Source organism: Panthera uncia (assembly GCF_023721935.1).
Source record: "Panthera uncia isolate 11264 chromosome C1 unlocalized genomic scaffold, Puncia_PCG_1.0 HiC_scaffold_3, whole genome shotgun sequence".
Classification (NCBI taxonomy): domain Eukaryota; kingdom Metazoa; phylum Chordata; class Mammalia; order Carnivora; family Felidae; genus Panthera; species Panthera uncia.
Genome location: NW_026057584.1, coordinates 43,544,544 through 43,564,030, shown reverse-complemented (window position 1 = coordinate 43,564,030; position 19,487 = coordinate 43,544,544). Strand labels below are relative to the sequence as shown.

General features: G+C 37.9%; 1 protein-coding gene across 2 annotated transcripts; it reads right to left on the bottom strand.

The window, feature by feature from the left end:
• Positions 1-15,573: 15,573 nt before the first annotated feature.
• Positions 15,574-19,281, bottom strand: LOC125911456 (serine protease 58-like). 2 transcript variants are annotated; one of them, XM_049615312.1, is made up of 6 exons: positions 19,139-19,281; positions 18,704-18,817; positions 17,994-18,171; positions 17,302-17,555; positions 16,550-16,698; positions 15,574-16,180 (listed from the first exon to the last, which is right to left on the bottom strand). In XM_049615312.1, the coding sequence occupies exons 2-6, from the start codon at positions 18,759-18,761 to the stop codon at positions 16,031-16,033; spliced, it is 789 nt and encodes a 262-aa protein (XP_049471269.1). In that variant the 5' UTR covers positions 18,762-18,817; positions 19,139-19,281; the 3' UTR covers positions 15,574-16,030. The 2 variants fall into 2 exon arrangements, with proteins under 2 accessions (XP_049471269.1, XP_049471268.1); XM_049615311.1 differs by having other exon boundaries at positions 15,575-16,180; positions 18,704-18,824; positions 19,139-19,280.
• Between the last annotated feature and the right edge of the window lie 206 nt (positions 19,282-19,487).

Genomic DNA, 19,487 nt, shown 5'->3' with positions numbered 1-19,487 from the left:
GGAATTATTTAATTAACCACTTCAGTTAGATGAGAAGTCTGAGTATTGAGTCACAGGATTTTATTTGTTCAGCGTCATGTGCAACATTAACGTCAGGGCTAGAAGTAGAATCCAAGAATATTGATTCTTGTACAGGTGCTTTTGATGAGTTACATTTTGTGAAAAAGTATCACACTGAAAAATATACTTTAGCTGTGTTTATAAAATCAGCCTGTCAGAAAATTATAGCATTAAAATTCAGGTAAAAAAAATGTTATAAGAATAGGAGTATGTTGGTGTGTGTGTGTGATAGTGTTAATGACATTTTCTAGTTTCAATATGTGAGAAAAAAGATATATAAATAATTTGAATTGAAACATATTGGAGGATGGTAATATAGAGTTGTAAAATGTCAAGTTACATTTTAAGTGTGACAGATGACGTATCACATCAAGGTCTATATAGCCCTTTCCTAAAATTTTATGGATTCTTTTAGAGATCTTCTCTTGTTAACTTGAGATCTGTGATAGTGTGCACACACACACTCAAAAACCTGAAAATTAGAGTTTTAATGGAAATCTGATATAAAAAATAAAGCCATTATGCAGAGTTTTCAGTAGCCACTGAATTCTAACACACATCCTTGTTCTTTAAACCTTTGCTCCCACACACCAACAGATGCAGTCTAAAACACACGCCCCCACATTCACACCTACACATTCAGCCCCTCACCTGCCTCTCACACACAGTTCTGACACATTTGTTCCATGTCCTTCATCTATGGGAGATAGTGTGAAGGAGAAATGAAACCCAGGAGCACAGCTGCACGATGTATAAATGTGTGTATTACACAAAGCCTGTGGAAAAAAGCTTTCAATGAAATAGTAATAGTTTATTTCAGAAAAATTAACATTAGTAAAATCAGTGAAAATAGAGTCAGCTCCTCCAGCTTAAATTCATGAGACTAGAAAGGAAGATCGTGATTCAGAGCTTAATCCAATCCATTTTTGATAATATATCTCAACAAATACAATAAATTGATAATTTCTGAGGAAAAGGGCTTAAAACAGTACTACTAAATTAGTTCTAATAATTCTAAAAAGAAGAAAATATTTTTCTTTTGGTTTTGCTCATATCATCTTTTATTTATTTTTTTCATCATAAGTGTACTCTTTAATCCCCAACCCCTATTTCCACATATATATAGCGGAAATAGGGGTTGGGGATTATATATATATACATATATATATATATATGGGGATTATATATATACATATATATATGCATATTGTGCATATATATATATGTAGTACATATATATGTGTACTATATGCATATATGCATACATGCATATACATATATGCATATATGCATATATATGTAGCGGAAATAGGGGTTGGGGATTATATATATACATATATATGGGGATTATATATTTACATATATATATATATATATATATATATATGCATGCATGCCATATCTTCTTTACTCATTCATTCATCTATTGATGGACACTTGGGGTGCTTCCATAATATGGCTATTGTAAATAATGCAATAATGCTGCTATAAACATAGGGGTTCATGTATCCCTTTGAATTAATGTTTTTGTATTCTGGGGGTAAATACTTAATAGTGTGATTACTGGATCATAAGGTAGTTCTATTTTTAACTTTTTGAGGACACTCCATAGTGGTTCCTATAGTGGCTGCACCAGTCTGCATTGCCACCAATAGTGCACAAAAGTTCCTCTTCTTCCATATCCTTGCCAACACATGCTGCTTCTTAAGTTTTTTATTTCAGCCATTTCTGACAGATGTGAAGTGATAACTCATTGTATTTTTGATTTGTATTTTCCTGATGATGAGTGATGTTGGGCATCTTTTCATGTGTCTGTTAGTCATCTATATGGCTTCTTCCTCTTTGAAAAAATGTCTGTTCATGTTTTCTGCTCATTTTTAAGTTGGATTATTTGTTTTTGGGTATTGAGTTGTATCAGTTCTTTATATTTTTTGGATACAAACCCTTTATTGGATATTTCATTAAATATCATCTCCCATTCCATAGGCTGCTTTTTAGTTTTGTTGATTGTTTCTTTCACTGTGCAGAAACTTTTTATTTTGATACAGTCCCAATGGCATATTTTTGCTTTTATTTCCCTTGCCTCAGGAGACATATCTAGAAAAATGTTGCTATGGCCATGCTAGAGATTGCTGCCTGTGCTCTCCAAGGATTTTTATGATTTCAGGTCTCACATTTAGGTATTTAATCTGTTTTGAGTTTATTTTTGTGTGTGGTGAAAGAAAATGGTCCAGTTTCATTCTTTGGCATTTGGCTGTTCAGTTTTCCCAACATCACTTGTTGAAGAGACTATCTTTTTTCCTACTTTATATTCATTCCTCCTTTATTGAAGATTAATTGACCATAGGGTCGTGGATTTTTTGGGGGGGTTGGGTTTTATTCTGTTGATCTATGTGTCTATTTTTATGCCAGTACCATACTGTTTTAATTACTACCACTCTATAGTCTAACTTGAAATCTGGAATTGTGATACTTCCAGGAGTTTTGTTTTTCTTTCTCAAGATTGCTTTGGCTATTAGAGGTCTTTTGTGGTTCCATACAAATTTTAGGATTGTTTGTTCTAGTTCATTTTGATATAGATTGCATTAAATCTGAAGATTGCTTTGGATAGTATAGACATTTTGACAGTATTTTTTCTTCCAACCCATGAGCATGACTGTCTTTCCATTTCTTTGCATTGTCTTGATTTTTTTTTGTAAGTGTTTTATAGTTTTCAGAGTACAGGTCTTTCAGCTTTTTAAGTTTATTTCTAGATATTTTATTGTTTTGGTGCAATTGTAAATGGGATTGTTTTCTTAATTTCTCTTTCTACCACTTCATTATTAGGAATGCAACAGATTTCTGCACATTAATTTTGTATCCTGTGACTTTACTGAATTCACTTATCAGTTTTAGCAGTTCTTTTGGTGGAGTCTTTAGGGTTTTCTATATAGTATGCGATCTGCAAAAGTGAGAGTTTTATGTCTTCCTTACCAGTTTGGATGCCTTTTATTTCTTTATGTTGTCTAATTGCTGTGGCTAGGACTTCTACTCCTGTGTTGAATGAAAGTGGTGAGAATGGACATCCTTGTCTTTTTCCTGACCTTAGGTGAAAAGCTCTCCATTTTTCACCATTGCATATGATGTTGGCTATGGGTTTTTCATATAAGGCTTTTAAATGTTGAGGTGAATCTAATTTGCTGAGGGTTTTTATCATGAATAGATGGTGTACTTTCTCAAATGCTTTTTCTGCATCTATTGAAATGATCATATGGTTTTTATCCTTTTTCTTACTGATGTGATGTATCACACTGATTATTTTGTGAATATTGAACCACACTTGCATTCCAAAAATAAATCCCACTTGATGTTGGTGTGCGAATTCTTTTAAATGTATTGTTGGATTCAGTTTGCTAAATTTTGTTGAGGACTTCTGTACCTATATTCATGAGGGATATTGGCATATATTTCTGGGGTTTTTTGTGATGACTTTATCTGGTTTTGGTGTCAGGGTGATACTGGTCTCATACAATGAATTTGGAGGTTTTTCTGACTCTAGTATTTTTTGGAATAGTTTGAGAAGAATAGGTATTAACTCTTCTTTAAATGTTTGGAAGAATCCCCCAAGAAGCCATCTGTTCCTGGACTTTTGTTTGTTGGGAGTTTCTTGATTACTGATTCAACTTTATTGTTGGTAATTAGTTTGTTCAATTTTTTCTTCTTCTTGCTTTTGTTTTGGTAGGTTATATGTTTCTAGGAATTTATTCATTTCTTCTAAGTTGTCTGATATGTTGATATATTGGTTTTCATAATATTCCTCTATAATTGTTTGTATTTCTGTGGTGTTGGTTGTTATTTCTCCTCTTTCATTTGTGATTTTGTTTATTTAGGTCTGTCTCTCTCTCTCTCTCTCTCTCTCTCTCTCTCTCTTTCTCTCTCTCTCCTTGACGGATCTAGCTGGAGATTTATCAATTTTGTGATCTTTTCAAAGAACAAGCTCCTGGTATCATTGAACAGTTCTATTGTTTTTCTGGTTTCTAGATAATTTATTTCTTTTTAAAAATATGTTTGTTTGTTTGTTTGTTTGTTTAGAGTGCATGAGCAGGGGTAGGGCAGAGGGAGAGGGAGAGAGAGAGAATCCCAAGCAGGACCCATGCTGTCAGCATAGAGCCTGATGTGGTGCTTGATCTCATGAACTATGAAATCATGACCTGAGACAAAACCAAGAGTTGGTCATTTAATTGACTGAGCCAACCAGGTGCCCCCTATATCATTTATTTCTGCTCTAATCTTTATTATTTCCTTCCTTCTGTTGGTTTTGGGTTTTGTTTGTTGATCTTTTCTTAGCCAGCTCCTTTAGGTATAAGGTTAGGTTGTTTATTTGAGATTTTTCTTGCTTCTTGAAGTAGGCCTATATTGCTATAAACTTCCCTCTTAGAACCATTTTTCCTGCATCCCAAAGATTTTGGACCGTTGTGTTTTCATTTTAATTTTTTCCATGTAATTTTTTATTTCGTCTTTGATTTCTTGGTTGACCCATTCATTGTTTAGTAACATGTTATTTAATCTTCATGTATTTGCGGTCTTTTCAGATTTTTTCTTGTGGTTGATTCCTAGTTTCATATCATTGTGGTCAGAATAAATACATAGTATGACTTTGATTTTTAAACATTTGTTGGGGCGCCTGGGTGGCTTAGTTGGTTAAGCATCTGACTCTTGGTTTTGGATCATGTCATGACCTCATGGTTTGTGAGATTGAGCCCTGTGTTGGGCTCTGTGCTGACAGTGCAGAGCCTGCTTGGGATTCTCTCTCTCCCTCTCTCTCTTCCCCTCCCCTGATCACACTTGCTCTCTCTCTCTCTCTCTCTCTCTCTCAAAATAGATAACTGAAAAAATTTTTTGTTGAAACTTGTTTTGTGGCCTAATATGTGATCTATTCTGGAGAGTGTTCCATCTACACTTGAAAAGAATGTGTATTCTGCTGTTTTAGGATGGAATGTTCCAAATATGTCTGGTTCTTTGTGTCATTCAAAGCCACCATTTCCTTGTTAATTTTCTGTTTGGTTGATCTGTCCATCAATTTGAGGAGAGTGTTAAGGTCCCCTAACTGTTTTATGTATTTGGGTGCTTTCATATTGGGTGCATAATTATTTACAATTCTTATCTCCTCTTTTTGGATTATCCCCTTTATTATTTTATAGTGTCGTTCTTTGTCTCTTGTTACAGTCTTTGTTTTAAAGGCTACTGCTACCCTGGCTCTCTTTTGACATCCATTTGCATGATAAATGTTTCTCCATTCCCTCACTTTCAACCTTCAGGTGTCTTTAGGTCTGAAATGTGTCTCCTGTAGACAGCACATAGATGGCTCTTGTTTTTTATCCACTCTGTCACCCTATGTCTTTTGATTGGAGCTTTTAGTCCATTTATATTCAAAGTAATTATTGATAAGTATGCACTTGCTGCCATTTTGTTATTTGATTTGTGGATGCATTGTAGTTTTTCTCTTTCCCTTTCTTCTCTTGCTCTCTTCTCTCTCAGTTAGTTGGCTTTTTGTAGTGATATACTTGGATTCCTTTCTCTTTATTTTTTGCATATCTATGACTGGTTTTTAATTTGTGGTTACCATTAGGTTTGTATATAACATCTTCTGCATATAGCAATCTATATTAAGTTGATGGTTGCTTAGGTTTAAACCCATTCTTTACTCCTTTCCCCATCTCCATATTTTAGGTATATGGTGTCATATTTTAAATCCTTTCTTTTATGAATCTCATGACTGATTTTTATAAAGATACTTATTTTTACTGCTTTTGTGTTTTTTTCTTTTCATGCTTTTATTTATAGTCTTTCCTTTCCACTCAAAGGGTCCCCTTTAATATGTCTTGTAGAGTTAGTTTAGTAGCCATAAACTCCGTTAGTTTTTGTTTGAGAAACTTTCTCTCTCCTTCTATTCTGAATGATAGGCTTGCTAGATAGAGTATTCTTGCATGCAGATTTTTCCCTTTCAGCACTTTGGATACATCATGCCACCCCCTCTGGCCTGCAAAGTTTCTGCTGAAAAATCTTCTGATAGCCTTATGCAGTTTCCTGTAACTGTCTTTTCTATTGCTTCTTAAAAAGATTTTTTTATCACTACTTTTTGCCATTTTGGTTACTATGTATCTTGGTGTGGACCTCCTTAGGTTGTTTTTGAGGGGATCTCTGTGCCTCCTGGATCTGGACATCTATTTTCTTCCCCAGATTAGGGAGGTTTTCAGCTATCATTTCTTCAAGTAAATTTTTTGTCCCCTTCTCTCTTTCTTCTTCTGACCTCCCTATAATGTGAATGTTATTATGCTTGATGGAGTCACTGAGTTCCCTAAGACTATTCTTAATTTGCCTAATTTTCTTTCATTTGTTCATTTGTTTCATTTCTTTCATTACTTTCCCTTAGTCTGTCTTCCAGGCCATTGATTCATTCTTCTGCTTCATCTAGACTGCTATTTATTCCATCAAGTTTATTTTAAATTTCATTTATTGTGTTCTTGATCTCTGATTGGCTGTTTTTAATCTCTGTGTTAAGGGTTTCACTAATGTTTTCCACTCTTTTCTCAAGTCCAATGAGTATCTTTATGCTCATTACTTTAAATTCTCTATCAGGCATGTTACTTGTATTCATTTTGCTTCGGTTTCTTGCTGTGGTTTGTTTCTGTTCTTTCATTTCGTAGATATTTCTCTGTCTCTTCATTTTGTCTGACTTTCTGCATGTGTGTCTCTGTGTTAGGAAAGTAAACTACTTCTCTTGCTCTTAATGATAATAGCCTTATGAAGAGAGGTCCTGATGATGCAGAAAAACTCTAAATTTTACTCCCTAGTGATTTTTTCCTGGAGCCTGAAATCTTTCTGATTGTGCATTACATTTAGATTTAGGATACAATTAGATCAAATATTAGATTTTTAAAGCACACAAACATGGAAAACCATTGACATCAAAAATACATAATCCAGAAACCATGGCAAATCCAAAATTACCGAGTAAAATAGATGTTTTAAAGTCTCTCTAAAAGCGGTGGTCATTGACTCTATATTACTGTTGCTGACAAAGCATTTGTATTTTACATCATAAATTTTGTTTATTGAGAATCTTGCAGTTCTAACAAGCAATACAATTATGAACAACAGGATAGAAAGATGCATACTTTCTTAATGAGTAGAAATAGCTCACCTTCAGCACAGGCTAAGACTTTAAAGAATGAGTGGGATTCTTTTGGTCACTAGTGGCAGAAAACCTGACCCAACCTGGCCTAAAAGGATATCTATTGTCTTGTATAACTAAAAATCCCAAGTGGTAGGTCCTAAAGCTTCCAGTCTAGGTGGTTTCAGGCAAACCGATTCATTAGTGCTCCATCCTTTAATTTTATCTTCTGAATAGCTTCAGTATCAGGTTCCACACAGTAGTGCTCCAGTCCTTCCAACCTCTTAGGTTCAAGACCAAAAAAAAAAGAGCAAGTTGGCTTCCCCAAGAACTCAGTTACTGACTTGAATCTCCCTTTCATCCCTGAGCCAACTACTGTGGCTAAAGGAACATGATACACTGACTAGCTTAGGCCTAAGGAGTATGTTTCACCTCTGAGTAAGGACAGAGGTTTAGTCTTGCTCAAGCACATGGACTATAGTGAGGAAGAGTGAAGAAAGAGTAAAAAAAAAAAAAAAACCAAAAAAAATTAATGTTCATTCATTTTTGAAAGACAGAGAGAAACAGAGTGCAAGCAGGGGTGGGACAGAGAGAGAGAGGGACACAGATTCCGAAGGAGGTCCAGGCTCTGAGCTCTCAGCACAGAGCTGGACATGGGGGCTCATACCCACAAGCCGTGAGATCATGACCTGAGCCAAAGTCAGATGCTTAACCGACTGAGTCACCCAGGTGCCCCGAAAGAGTAAAAATTAATATGAAAATTGGGAGCTCTTACTGGAAGATGGAAATGTATGGGATTCTAATATCAAACGACATATGCCTATTATATGAGGAATCTCAATTGTGGCCATGGAGATATAGTTTTACCTGCTCTGTCAGTACCAATTAACAAGTGGTCTTAGATCAAAGGTGATGATAAAAATGAAGAGTGAATACCCCATTTATAAGACAGATGTGCCACTGGATCATCAGTTTCCTTGGCTGTACAATTATACCACTTACAACTTTTTTTTTGGGGGGGTGAGGATTAATAAACCAATGCATGTGAAAGCATAGGTGGTTAATAAAGGTCAATTATCATCTCATTTTCCTTTGAGTCAAATTTTCCTTTCTTAGGTTTAAAGTTAGTCAAAATAGGAAGTACATGTGATTATTTTTGTTTAATCTCTAGAACCTAAGACAGTAGCTAGTACATAGTAAAAATAATGTGTGCTGAAAAACTAAATAGGTGTACTAGTTAGGTTATAGGATAAGCTGCTGTAACAAAGATACCACAATATAAAATGGATCAAACAAGACAAATGTTTATTTCTCTCTCACAAAGCAGTCTGGAGCTGTTGGGCAATTTTTGGTAGGAAGGCAGCTCTGTTCCTATAGATCATGAAGCCTTCTTCTATCTTATTCCACCTTTCCCTTATTTTCTTTATGGGCATGGTTGAAGCTTGCTGACCACCAACATAACTATGTTCCAGCCCATGGGAAGTAGAAACAAGATATAATAGGCACATAGCATCCTTTTAAGAATGTAATACAGATATTGTGCACATCTCTTCTACTCACATCCCCTTAGACATTAGTTATGTGGCTACAATAAGCTACAAAGAATGTTGAAGAAGATAGCTTCTCGCAAGGCAGTCAGAAGCCAGCTCAGGGGGATCTGTTACAGAAACAGATGAGGAGATAGGATAGATCAATGAGTGGCCTCTGTCACATGCAGCCATGTGAAGGTCTGAGACACTGGAGCAATGGGTACCAGTTTTCTCACAATGTTGCTGGCAATGAAAAAGCAAAGGAAAAGCTACTTGGAAACAACTGTGGATCATAGTTTCAGAGAGTCATATGTAAATGTGTTAATACGTTAATGTTAATATATGTAAATAAGTTAAGGCTAAAGATGGAGATTAGACTAATGGAATTTTAGGATTAGCAAATTGACTAAATATAATCATAAATGCATTCCATAAAGCACTTATTTCTTTTAACTCAGCTCATCTAATTTTATTAGGTTGGAACTATGAACTTGGATTTTATTTACTGGATTTTATTGTTAAAGGGTTACTTTTCTAGGAATGATTCACCCCCATCTGATCATTTCTCCATATGAAAGTTCTAAGGAATGTAGGAAGCATTATTTGAGCTAAGAATTATATTTTCAACTAAAGATATATAAAAGAATCTTAATTGATGAATTGCAGTCTGTTCCACATTGAAGAGAGCTGTCCTAAATCAAAGATGACATATTTAGGCAACTGGATGTCCCAGAAAATCTGGGACAGTCTAATTTTAGATATCTGATATTGTCACCAATCCTACAAAACATTTTTGAACATGTACCACCAATATGTGTATATTTATTTATATATCTATGTATGTGTGTGTGTGTGTGTGTGTGTGTATATATATATATATATATATATCCTGGCATGTTGTGTACATTATGAAACATACACCAAAAAAGAAATGTTTAAAGGATGAGCTAAACAAATTGCAAATAGAAGTTTTAATATTCACTTCTTACATCCTCCTAGGGCTCATGCACACACAACATGAAAATCATTGTCTAGTCAATAATAGAGTCTAGACCAGAACTCAGATCTCCTGACTTATATAGTTCAGTAGTCTTTCCTCTTAACTGCATTGTCTTTCATCTTTCTAATACCCAATATAACTAAAGCATAAGGCAGGCATTTGTTCCAGACAAAATGGAGTAAGTGCATCCCATTTTACACCTCCTTCTAACAACAGTAACAATACCAAAAAACACTAAACAGAATAAGTCATTTACCAGAAGATCTGAAAAGTGGAAAAAAGGCAAATTAGTTAGACATCTTGAGACTTGAGGAATGACCTTGTAGTGAGTTTCCTGGGTTTTTTTCTTGCCCTCTATATATCCGTGTCTGTATGATACAAATATTTGCAACCTGGAAACAACAGTGGGCAGAGACAAAACAAAAGAAAACTGCAACAAAAAAAAAGAAAATCTTGTTTCTCTAGCCAAAGGACTGGGAAAGGGGAAGCCCAATAGAACAGAAACTTCTGAATTGTGTGTGGTAGGCAGAATTCTAAGAAGTACTGACCCAAGCTTCCTGTCATTGAATACATGCCTGCCCTGGAACTATGAATTTGATGGACATGACCTCTATGGTTAGGCTATGTTATACAGCATGGTGGACCTTAAGAAAAGATAAGGAGATTATCCGGGTGGTCCTGGCCTAATCACATGAGCCCTTTAAAAGTCAAGAGTTTTCTCTGCTTGGTAGTAGAAGGCGAAATCAGAGAGAGTCAAAGCATGAGAAGCATTTGGCATGAGGGAGGTTTTCTATTGGTAAGATGGAGGAATCCACACGGCAAGGATCTGAGAATGGCCTCTAGGAGCTGAGTTTGGCCCCCAGCTGACGGGTAGCAAAACTCCAGGATCTTAGTCACACAACTGCAAGGAAATGAATTCTGCCAGCAATGTGAAAGAGGTAGAAGTGGGTCCTTCCCTAGCTGAAGCTCCAGGTGGGGATGTAGCTGGCCCACATCTTGATTTTAGCCTTATCAGACCTTGAGCTATGGGATTCTTAACCAAGGAAACCATGAAATAACAAATTTTTGTTGTTTTAAACCACTAAGTTATTGGTAATGTCCTTGTTCTTGTGACAAACCCTATGAAAAAGCCATGTATGTCCTCATCCCTATGGCGCTGCAATAGTAGGGCTGGTTGGCAGAACTTCTACTGTGTACTAATTTCTTGTTGCTGCTGTAAAAAAATCACCAAAAGTTAGTGGCTTAAAAGAACACAAATTTATTATCTTACAGTTCTGGAAATCAGAAGGCCAATATGGGTCTTACTGGGCTAAAATCAAAGTGTCCATAGAGCCACTTTCTTTCTGGAAACCTTTCTGGAGTCTTTGGAGAGAATCCATTTCCTTGCCTTTTCCAGCTTTTAGAGGCTGCCTGCATGCCTTGGCTCATGGTTCCTTCCTTTATCTTTAAAGCACATCACTCTGACCTCTACTTCTGTGATCATATTGCCCCTCTTTTTCTTGGACTTTTTTGCCTTCTTCTTATAAAGACACTTGTGATTACATTGGGCCCATCTGGATAATCCAGGGTATCTTCCCATATCAAGATTCTTAACTTAATCACATTTGTGAAGTCTCTTTTACTATGTAAAGTAATATATTCATAGGTTCTAAGGATTAGGATAGAGACAGTTTAGGTGGGGTGGGGGGGATTATTCTGTCTACTGCAACTCCCTACTATAACACTATAGAGGCTTTATAAACCAAATTGACATTTGAATCACAGCCCTCAAAAGTGGGCTAGGACATACATTCTGAACATTAATAAGTTAACTACATGGTCAATTAGGGTATCTAAATAGGAATCAGAGTCTTATGATATCCAGCCGCCCAGAATATAGTACAAAATTACTCATCATATTAGGCAAATTTCAACTCAAATAAGAAAAGATATGGGGAGCCTGGGTGGCTCAGTCGGTTAAGCGTCTGACTTCTGCTCAGGTCAGGTCATAATCTCGAGGTTTGTGAGTTTGAACCCTGCATTCGGCTCTATGCTGATAGCTCGGAGCCTGAAGCCTGCTTTGGATTCTGTCTCCCTCTCTCTCTGCCCCTCCCCCATTCGTGCTCTGTCTCTCTCTCTCTCTCTCTCTCTCTCTCTCTCAAAAATAAATAAACATTAATTTAAAAAAAAGAAAAGAAAAGATAATCAACAGATGCCAACACCAAGATGATGAAGATGTTGGAGTTATCAAAGATTTTAAAGCAGCTATTATAAAAATGTTCAGCAACAGGCACATGAAAAGATGCTCAACGTCGCTCCTCATCAGAGAAATACAAATCAAAACCACACTCAGATATCACCTCACGCCAGTAAGAGAGGCCAAAATGAACAAATCAGGAGACTATAGATGCTGGCGAGGATGTGGAGAAACCGGAACCCTCTTGCACTGTGGGAATGCAAACTGGTGCAGCCACTCTGGAAAACAGTATGGAGGTTCCTTAAAAAAATTAAAAAAAGACCTACCCTATGACCCAGCAGTAGCACTGCTAGGAATTTACCCAGGGATACAGGAGTACTGATGCATAGGGGCACTTGTACCCCAATGTTTATAGCAGCACACTGAACAATAGCCAAATTGTGGAAAGAGCCTAAATGTCCATCAAATGACGAATGGATAAAGAAGTTGTGGTTTATATAAACAATGGAATACTATGTGGCAATGAGAAAGAATGAAATATGGCCCTTTGTAGCAACGTGGATGGAACTGGAGAGTGTTATGTTAAGTGAAATAAGTCATACAGAGAAAGACAGATACCATATGTTTTCACTCTTATGTGGATCCTGAGAAACTTAACAGAAACCCATGGGGGAGGGGAAGGAAAAAAAAAAAGAGGTTAGACAGGGAGAGAGCCAAAGCATAAGAGACCCTTAAAAACTGAGAACAAACTGAGAGTTAATGGGGGGTGGGAGGGAAGGGGGGTGGGTGATGGGTATTGAGGAGGGCACCTTTTGGGATGAGCACTGGGTGTTGTATGGAAACCAATTTGACAATAAATTTCATATTAAAACATAAATAAATAAATAAATAAATAAATGTGTAAAAAGTAAAAAAAAAATGTTCAGTAAACAATTACAAATACTCTTGAATCAAATAGAAAAGAAACAGAAAATCTTAGCAAAGATTTATAGAAGATATAAAGACAAACCAAATGGAGATTTTAGAATTTAAAAATATAGTAACTGAAATAAAAAATTCATTAGATAGGTATTCTAACTGAACCTAGGACTTAATTTTTAGAGGTTACTGAATGATAACACTGACAAGTCAATGCTGTTGAAAGAGTTTAGGGGCACCTGGGTGGCTCAGTCAGTTAAGCCTCCAACTTTGGCTCAGGTCATGATCTTGTGGTTTGTGGGTTCAAGCTCCATGTCAGTCTCTGTGCTGACAGCTCAGAGCCTGAAGCTTGCTTCGGATTCTGTATCTCCCTCTCTCTCTGCCACTCCCCTGCCCACGTGCTCTTTCTCTCTCTCAAAAATAAATAAACCTTAATTTTTTTTTAAAAAAAGAAGAGTTTATTAAGAAGCATGCCCAGCCATGTAGGGCTACATGAGGAAGTACTAGGGTCAGTGAGGAGGCAGGAGGGGCAAGAGGGAAGCATAGGTACGAGTCTTTATTGTGGTTTCTGAAAGAAGGAATGGGTGACGCAGGGTAGTCAAGTAGAAGCAGGTTTAGGATCAAATAGTTGGAATAATTTTAGCAGACTCTGAGCTATCATGGTGATCTCTAGTTGTTCAGTACCTGGACCCAGGGTGATTTAGAGCAGGGGAAACATTGGCTTAGTGTATGAATGTTAAAGGAAGTGGTTGAGGTACAGATCTGGATTGGTTGGTTTGCATATAAAAAGAATGTGGTAGACGGAGTCACTACCTCCAGGAATTAGTTAGCTCTGGGAGGGCAGTCTTTTCCTATCCAGCAAGACTCCTAAGATGTGAAAGTATCATAAATATAGAAAATTAAAACATAATTAAAATAATGAGTTCAATAGCAAAATTGGCAAGCCAGAAGAGTCAGTGAACTTGAAGATAGAGCAATAGAAATGATCAATATGAACAACAGATGGAAAAGAGATATTTTAAAAATGAATGGATCCCCAGGGACCTGTGGGATAGTAACAGAAGATTTAACATTCGTGTTATCAAAGTTTCAGGAGAAGAAAAAGAACACTGAGCTGAAAAATATTTGAAGAAATAATGGCTCAAACTTCTCAAACTTGGCGAAGGACATAAACCTACAGATTCAAGAAACTGAATGTACCCCAAGCAGAATAAACTTTTAAAGATTCACACACAGACATGTCATAATCAAATCTCTGAAAAGGAAAAACAAAGAAAAACTTTTGAAAGCAGCCAGAGCCAGAGAGAAACAACGCATTCCCAACTGGGGAACAATGAATCAAATGATAGCAGATTTCCCCTCCTTGAAGAACAGAAGGAAGAGGCAAACAATTTCCAAGTTCTGAAAGAAAGACATTGTCAACCCAGAATTTTTTATCCCGTAAAAAATATCCTTCAAGAAAGAAGGTGAAGAAACACTGAGAGGCTTTATCACCAGCAGACTTGCTTTAAAAGAATGGCTGAAAAACTATTCAGATAGAAAGGAAATGGCAATGAAAGGATTCTTGGAACATCATGAATGAAAAAAAGATCAGTGGAATTATACAGATTGCATGCTATAGAACATTCTTGAAGTGACAAAATTATAGTGATGGAGACTAGATCAGTGGTTGCAAGGGTTAGGGTCAGGAGAAGGTGTGATTATTATTGAAAAAAATATTTTTTAATGTTTATTTATTTTTGAGAAAGAGAAAGAGGGAGAGAGAGACACACAGCACAACCGGGCGAGGGGCAGAGAGAGAGGGAGACACAGAATCCGAAGCAGGCTCCAGGTTCTGAGCTGTCAGCACAAAGCCAGACACAGGGCTCAAACTCACGGAGTGTGAGATCATGACCTGAGCCGAAGTTGGATGCTTAACCAACTGAGCCACCCAGATGTCCCAGGAGAAGTGTATTAAAGTGTAACACAAAGAAGTTTCTTTCTGGTGATTGGGTGATAGAATAGTTTTGGATCCTGTTTGTGGTAATGGTTACGGAATCTATGCATGCAGTAAGATTTCAAATTTCACCATTCAAAACGAGTGTATGTAAAGAAAGACTGGTGAAATCCAAATAAAATCTGAATTTGATTGAACAGCATTGTACCAATGTGAATTTCCTGATTTTGGCATTTTATTATGGTTAGAGAAAATATTATCATTGGGGCAAGATTGGGTACACAGAAACTCTCTTGTAATATTTTTACAATTTTTTATCCTAAACAATTTCAAAATAAAATGTTATTAGGACCTATATCAATGGTTTTTAAAAATCTGATAATTGATAAAGGTAGGATAAGAACAGGTGAATGCAGGATTTGGAGAAAATCAGCTGAACTGGTATACGATAGATTTTGGTTGGTTCAGTGAGATCATTATTTGCCACACTCCCACTAATCTATACACACAAATGTACATGTGCATACTCGCAAACACACACAAACACAGTTATATTCACCTAGATTTCAGCATTTCCTTATTATCCTTCTAGCATTCTCTTTCTAGCCATTTACCTTATTTTTCTGTGCTTAGCATTAGGAAAGATCTGTCAGGAGATCTGACCCATTTAATTCCTCTCTGTACCTACTTCTGCTTCAACTCCTAACCCTTTCTGAAACCCTTATAGTGCTTGTTAGCATAAAATTCTAACCTCTATTTCTAACAATTATTTGCCAGCAGCCTACTTAACATTGCAATATTTACTGAGCCTTATTAGGTATGATGGGTATGATGAGAGGACACAGGCCTGACACAGAGGCCTGACTCAGCACTAAGTGGTGTGAAACAAAGGAGACACCCTAAAGCTGCCACATCTCACTGTCACATTTCTGGGACCCATATGTCCTCTGGATGGCAGGAGCTGGAGAAGAACTTCTCCATAAAAGTCTGCGGAAACCATTGCAGGTGAGTAGGAAGTTGGAGGAGAGGAAAAGAGTGGTGAGAAGGTAGCTTATTTAGGAGAACGTTATCCAGCTCAAATCCTTTGGTGATCAGGCTAGGACTGAAAAAGGATAAGAGAAGTCAAAATAATAGAAGGAACCGAAAATTTCTTATAGCTAAAGGCTCTATTCCCATCTTGTTCTGAGGCTAAAGGGAAAAGAGGGTCAAGGATGGTAGACCCAGTTCTGAGGCCACTGGGAGAGGGAACAGAGAGAGCTCAGTTGCTGTGGATAACTTTGTGGATCCAGTCTGTATAGCGGGACACCTTGGTGTAGTAGCCAATATCACCTTTCAAAATACACCCTGCTGACCAAGATAGGATCCCATGGAGCTGATTTTGGCACAGGATTGGGACAGCATCTAATTCCTGTTAGAAAAAGGACAGATGGGTCAGACAGGATAGCCAAAACAAAGATGACCTAGTGCCAAGTCCCTGAGGGGCCCAGAATAGAAAGACTTAGGGGATAAGGACAGGGAGAAATGTCTGGTGGACATCTTGGGCCCACCCAACTACTTCTAGGCCACATCAGAGTTAGCCATAAAGAGATAAGAACACTCTGAGATGTTTCCCCCCTAGCATCTAAGTTCATTCATTATTGGAAGGACACAGTCTTTCCTGGATCCCATATACATTGATCTCTTCTTGAATGTAGGGACAGGAGATTGGAATGGTTGAGGGAGATACGTGGACCCCAAAACAGCCCCAAACTCAAATGGGCAGAGAGAAAAGAGTTACCTTACATGAGTGTGTGTTCTCCAGAGATGATCCTGCACAGAACATGTTTTCTGTGATTTTAATAGGAATTTGTCTTACAAGGGACTCTTGGCAGTCATCATTAGAAAACCAAAAGACAGTCTGGTTTATCTGGATATCAGGTTCTGGGTCTGAGCACATGAGTGTGCACACATGCGCATACACAAACACAGAGGGAGAGAGACAGAAGAGGCTTTGTTTCTCTTTGATCCTTCACATATTCATCTTTCTTTCTTCTCCCCTTCCCTCCCTCTTTTCTGTTATTAATCGCTCCATCATTCAGTGAATCATCATTCAGAAAAAGCCAACATGAAAAGGAACCAGAGAGGAAGAAAAAATAATGAAATGAATAAACCAAGTCTGGTCCCAGTGTTGTAAAACTGCATGCCTTGGGCTTGTGTGTACATGCTTTTATTTGTGAATGCTTGTCTGTAAGTTACTAATGAATGAGCCACACTCAGCATCACCAGTAGGATTACCTGCCAATCCCTTCCTCACCCAGACACCCTTTCACCCTCACCTGGGTGATGAATGAGGCAAGAACACTGGATTCCTTTAACAGCTACATTACCAATTTGGGCCTCAATTTCCAAATGAATAAAACTAGAGGTTGAGATATTATAAGTTCTCAGGGCTCTTCCAGATCTCATAATCTATAATAATAATTATATGATAATCCTCTTTGTGTGGGTACGCAAGGAGCACTAAGGGTCTGTCTTGGGAGGGTTACTCACTGAAATTCCTCCATTCCCAGCCCCAGCCAGAGACAGTGCACTTTTCCCCTCTTCTGTCATTCGTGGTATTGGGTAGAACCACCAGCTTGACCTGATCCTTGAGCTCTAGGGGATGATTCAGCTTGATGAGCATGAGGTCATGCTCAGCAGAATCCCGGGTAAAATCTGGGTGTTGGACAATAAATGTGGGTCTTAAGTTCCCCATCTTGTTTTGAAAATTCTCTTTTGAAGCCGCAACATTTATCTCAAGAAATCTGGAAAAGGCCATGAAGGATTAGTAGAAGAAGGAGATATTTTCCTATTGTTCAACTTGTTTCTTTTCTACCCCAACTTGCTTTGTGACTTTGCATGAGTTCCTTCCATAACTTGGCAAGACCTCCATCTCCTTGTCTGGCAAATGAGCAATTGCTACTGCAGTTCTATAATTCTTTGATCTGTACCACATTGTATATAGGCTTTTTATCCCAATGGATTCATCCCCTAGTCCTCGGCTTCCCCAATTCCCTCAGTCTACATCATCCCACCCAAAAATCAAACTCATAACCACCTACATCTACTTCCTGCCTCCTTCCAATAACTTCTCAGGCTTGAGAGCCCCTGGGCAAGTCTCTTCACGGCTAAGCCTCAGTACCCCTTTAACAATCTCAGTGACTAAGGGGGACCACTTTTCCTTCTAGGACTCCATTACTCACGGTAAGAAGCAGTGGGCTGCAGTGAGAACCCACTGTTTGTGGATCAGGGTCCCCAAACAAGGCTCATATTCTGAGTTCAGGAAAACCAGAAAGGTTGGTGCAGTTTCTATGCTCATCTGGTTGAATTGCTGGGCTAATTTTACTTGTGTTGGTGTTGGTATTACAATTATTGTTACCACTGTCAGATAAGGGAAAGGAGAGCAGAATTTTAGAGACAGGTGCAGACATTCCAGAGTAAGAAGTTTGGAATATTTTATGTGGAAGTGCTTTGAAATGGTCAATGTGTTACTGATATAGGAGGTGTTGTTGGACCACTCAGGGTCCTTCTGCTAATTTTCCCTTAGGCTTTCCTCTGAATTTATATACTCCTTATTCACTCCTCTTCTCCTTCCTTCCTTCTTCTTGATACCTATTTTCTTCAAGCTTTCTTCCTAGCCATATAGCAAAATCACATTCTTTTGCCAAGACCCACCATCTTTTGTGTAAAGTCTTATTATCTCAGTCTGAATCTTCTCTTGCACCCATGAAGCCAGAGGAAAATCAGTGGGTTCTAGATATCTCTGAGTGTTCTAGGAAACTTCTAATCACTGGGGTCCTAAATTCTTATCTAAGTAATGTACTCTCTATCCACCTTATCTAGACCCATTTCCTACACTTTTCTCCAATATGACCTTTTCAAAATTTAAGCCAAAATAGAAACCTGCACTCACCAGTCACTGTCAGAATGCTGAAGACTAGAAAGAGGCGGTTCATATCTGTGATCTCCATGCTCTCTTGCAGTAAGAAGATCTGGGAAGGGAGTGAACTACAACAAACCTGGTCTCCTGGAAGCTTTGCAAAGGGAGAAATATCAAGGAGGTGTAGGGACATTCAAGGGAGCAAAGTTCTCTCAACCAAGGTAGTATGCCACCAAAGGGAGGAAAGATAGCCAGGCCAGATCCTATCTCTCTAGAGTGTCTGTCCTCCCATTGTAGCATGTGAAATTTCTCCAAGGTGAAATGCCTGACCACTGAGGGATGGCCTATAAACCAAGAGCTTTGCTATACTTTATTAGCAAAGAGAAATCTCAACTGGCCATTTGTGTCTGCCTTGTTCCACTGTCTCCCATAATACTTCAGCTCCCTGGTTCCCTTACATTTACTTACCTGTCCTCACTTAGTGTGGCTGATCTTCACCTCTCTGTGTGACATTAATAGCCCTGAACTTTCAAATAAACTCCCTCCTCTCTGAGCTACAGATCCCCCTCACCTAACAAGCTGAGTCTTCCCCCATGTCACATTGACTCTTGCTCTAATGTCACACTGGCTCCACCCCATGGCATCCTCTCATGTCACATTGTCCCCATACTATGTCATCCTCCCTCTAACCCCTAGATACCACTGGCCTCTCCCTGAAAATTTGCAGAGCCAAGTAGAGACAGGCAGGGCTCAATATGGAGTTCCCTTGGAATAGAGTCAAAGGGATACCAAAAAAGAATGTATCAGTTGGTTTTTG